We start from the raw sequence: 2,379 nt of genomic DNA on the forward strand, positions 1-2,379 counted from the left end.
GCAGGTATAAGATACCCTGTGGAGTTATTTATCAACAAAAGAACCCACATCGAAGACTTCAGCTCTACATATGGAACTATTCCAGATAATTACTGGACAAAAAATCAAAAAAACAACGAACCCGTCAGGACGACCGTTCCAGAAAGTTTATGAATTTAAATAAACCTAAAAAACCCGTTTTAGGATAGTAATTTTAATATGTAGTGGTTTTTCTGCAGTTAATTGTTGATTTACGTTTGATTAATGCTTGAAGTACCTTGCTTTGCTTTATTTTGTAATTTTATTGTGATCTTTCCAGCCCCCAAGAAGCTTGGCAGTTAAAAAACCGCTCTGTTTTCCTACCACTGGCGGTCTGGGCCTGGAAAACCCCAAGACAGCTTGTTAAATCACATGTTGAACGGTTGGTTTGTAAAAAAAATGCTGTTGGGCGGTGATTTCGAAACATTATGCATAAGAAAGCTTCGTCAATAGCCAGAATGGCTCTAGCTCAGGGCATTTGGTCTATCCAGCACAGTATCCAGACGTTTAGGGTAGGTCACTAGCCTAAGGTCAGACAGAGTGCAGTGAGGGGGGTATAAATCTATAACCAGACCTTAAACTTGGCCTGGGTGATGGGCGACGAATGGGAAACATTACCTTGGCACTGTCACGCATTTGGTGTTGTGATTTTGCGATGAAATCGCCCGTTCCAGCTCCTCCAAGGCGCCCGATTTCTTCAATTTCTTCACCAAAGACTTGACGGCTCGTTCACACCATTTGTCATCATCCGAGCCTTTCTTCCAGCCGAGAAGTCGTTTTACCACCGGAGGGGTAAACGACGGCAACATTACGTTCATCATCGGACAATCAACATAAACAGCACATCAAACATAAACACTACAAGCGGATCGTGGAAAATCCAGACACTTTTATTGTCTATTATTATTGTTCTTCGCGGCGGCCATATTGTCCAATGGTTTTGTCTTTGACGCACTTCAACTTAAAACACTCAATTGACTCAATCGCTAAAATATTGAGCCGCGGCGAACAAACATCAACATACATTGTTCATGCCCGCAACAAAGATGGACATATGATCCGCGGGCAGACGGACGTGGAAGTTTGCCTAAAAGAGCGGATTTTCCAGCCATATAATCGCCGGGCCCGTTATGCACCCGTCTCGCTCACACTTAGGAGAACGGCGCATTTAAAATGTGGACGTAGGTGCATAATTGGCGCAGCAGGGCGCATTTATTGATTTCAATATACAGAGCGGATCTAAAATAAGGACCAGGCGGAGCCTGTAGGCTCAGGAAAGTTTCTGGCTGATAAATTTGTTTCAAATGGCTAAATAAAGAATTCAAGCCCAATAAAAAAATATTTTTCAGAATATCAAGTACTACTTTTTGTTGGTTTTCGGACCGCATTTTAAAAGGCGCCCGTTGTTATTTTATGGAACACTTGCGTATTTTGATGAGTGAAAAGTGCTCGAAAACCGCATTTCCACAGAAAATGCCACTAAGGAAAATTGTTAGGCAGACGATTACTTACAAAGCGAGCATAACGCTAGCTTCGAACGTGAGAGCCTGATAAAATAAATGGGTATTTCAAACACCATTTTTTGAATATTTTTTCATTATCGGGCAAAAACGCACAAAATGGGTAGATAATGCCCGTTCCGGGTGGCTGGCAACGCGTGAAATGCTTATTCTGAATGAATACCCTTCAAAACAAAAATAATATTATTATAAACGATTAAAGTTAATCTACTGCTAGGATTAACGTATTCACTGACATTGAGTTTCAAATTTTCCTTTCTATGTAAGAAAACGAGGCGGCGAACAATTAGATTCTAAACTGCGGAAATATGTGTATTTTGTGGCATTTTTAATTTAGTTATAATTTCTGTCATTATATCTATTATTCTAGTTAATAGCGCAGATGTTAATTGACTGCGAAGGCTGTTTATCTGTTCGGATTCCAATGTTATGTTTATGTAAAAACTATAAGAACTTTTTCTTAAGCCGGGTTCTCATGAGGCCGGAATGAGGAATGCGGAAAACCTTCCGACCAATCAGAAGTTTGCCGGATGCGTTAGCCCCGCCCATCCGCAGAAGTTCCCAAATTTTAATATTTAATTTTTTTTTTTTTTTTCATCAGAAATTCTCGATCAGAAAGGAGATAAAACCAAAAAAGTAAAACTTAACTGTGCCTAGCAGTTAGATGCAAAGTCATGCTCTCAGTCTGCAGAAAAATCCTCAATCTAGTTAATTAAAATGCTCTCAGCGCAGGGGCGGATCCAGCATTAAAGTCAGGGGGGGTTATGTAGAAAAAATACAGTCTTCTGTTGTCTATGAAATTAGAAAAATTATCGTCGTTTTGTGCAAGGGTGGCGTAAGA

General features: G+C 40.1%; 1 protein-coding gene across 1 annotated transcript in view; it reads right to left on the reverse strand.

Annotated features, from left to right (window-relative positions):
* The window catches only part of LOC109536357 (mothers against decapentaplegic homolog 3), a gene marked incomplete in the record, with an annotated part of 6,105 nt that extends 5,088 nt beyond the window's left edge, over positions 1–1,017 (reverse strand). Inside the window, 1 exon segment of the mRNA XM_048667659.1 lies at positions 637–1,017. Coding sequence (XP_048523616.1) covers positions 637–839 — 203 coding nt within the window.
* Positions 1,018–2,379: the final 1,362 nt, after the last annotated feature.

Source organism: Dendroctonus ponderosae, unplaced genomic scaffold, assembly GCF_020466585.1.
Source record: "Dendroctonus ponderosae isolate FM_Combo_2020 unplaced genomic scaffold, Dpon_F_20191213v2 Dpon_F_20191213_6, whole genome shotgun sequence".
In the NCBI taxonomy this organism is placed as follows: Eukaryota; Metazoa; Arthropoda; class Insecta; order Coleoptera; family Curculionidae; genus Dendroctonus; species Dendroctonus ponderosae.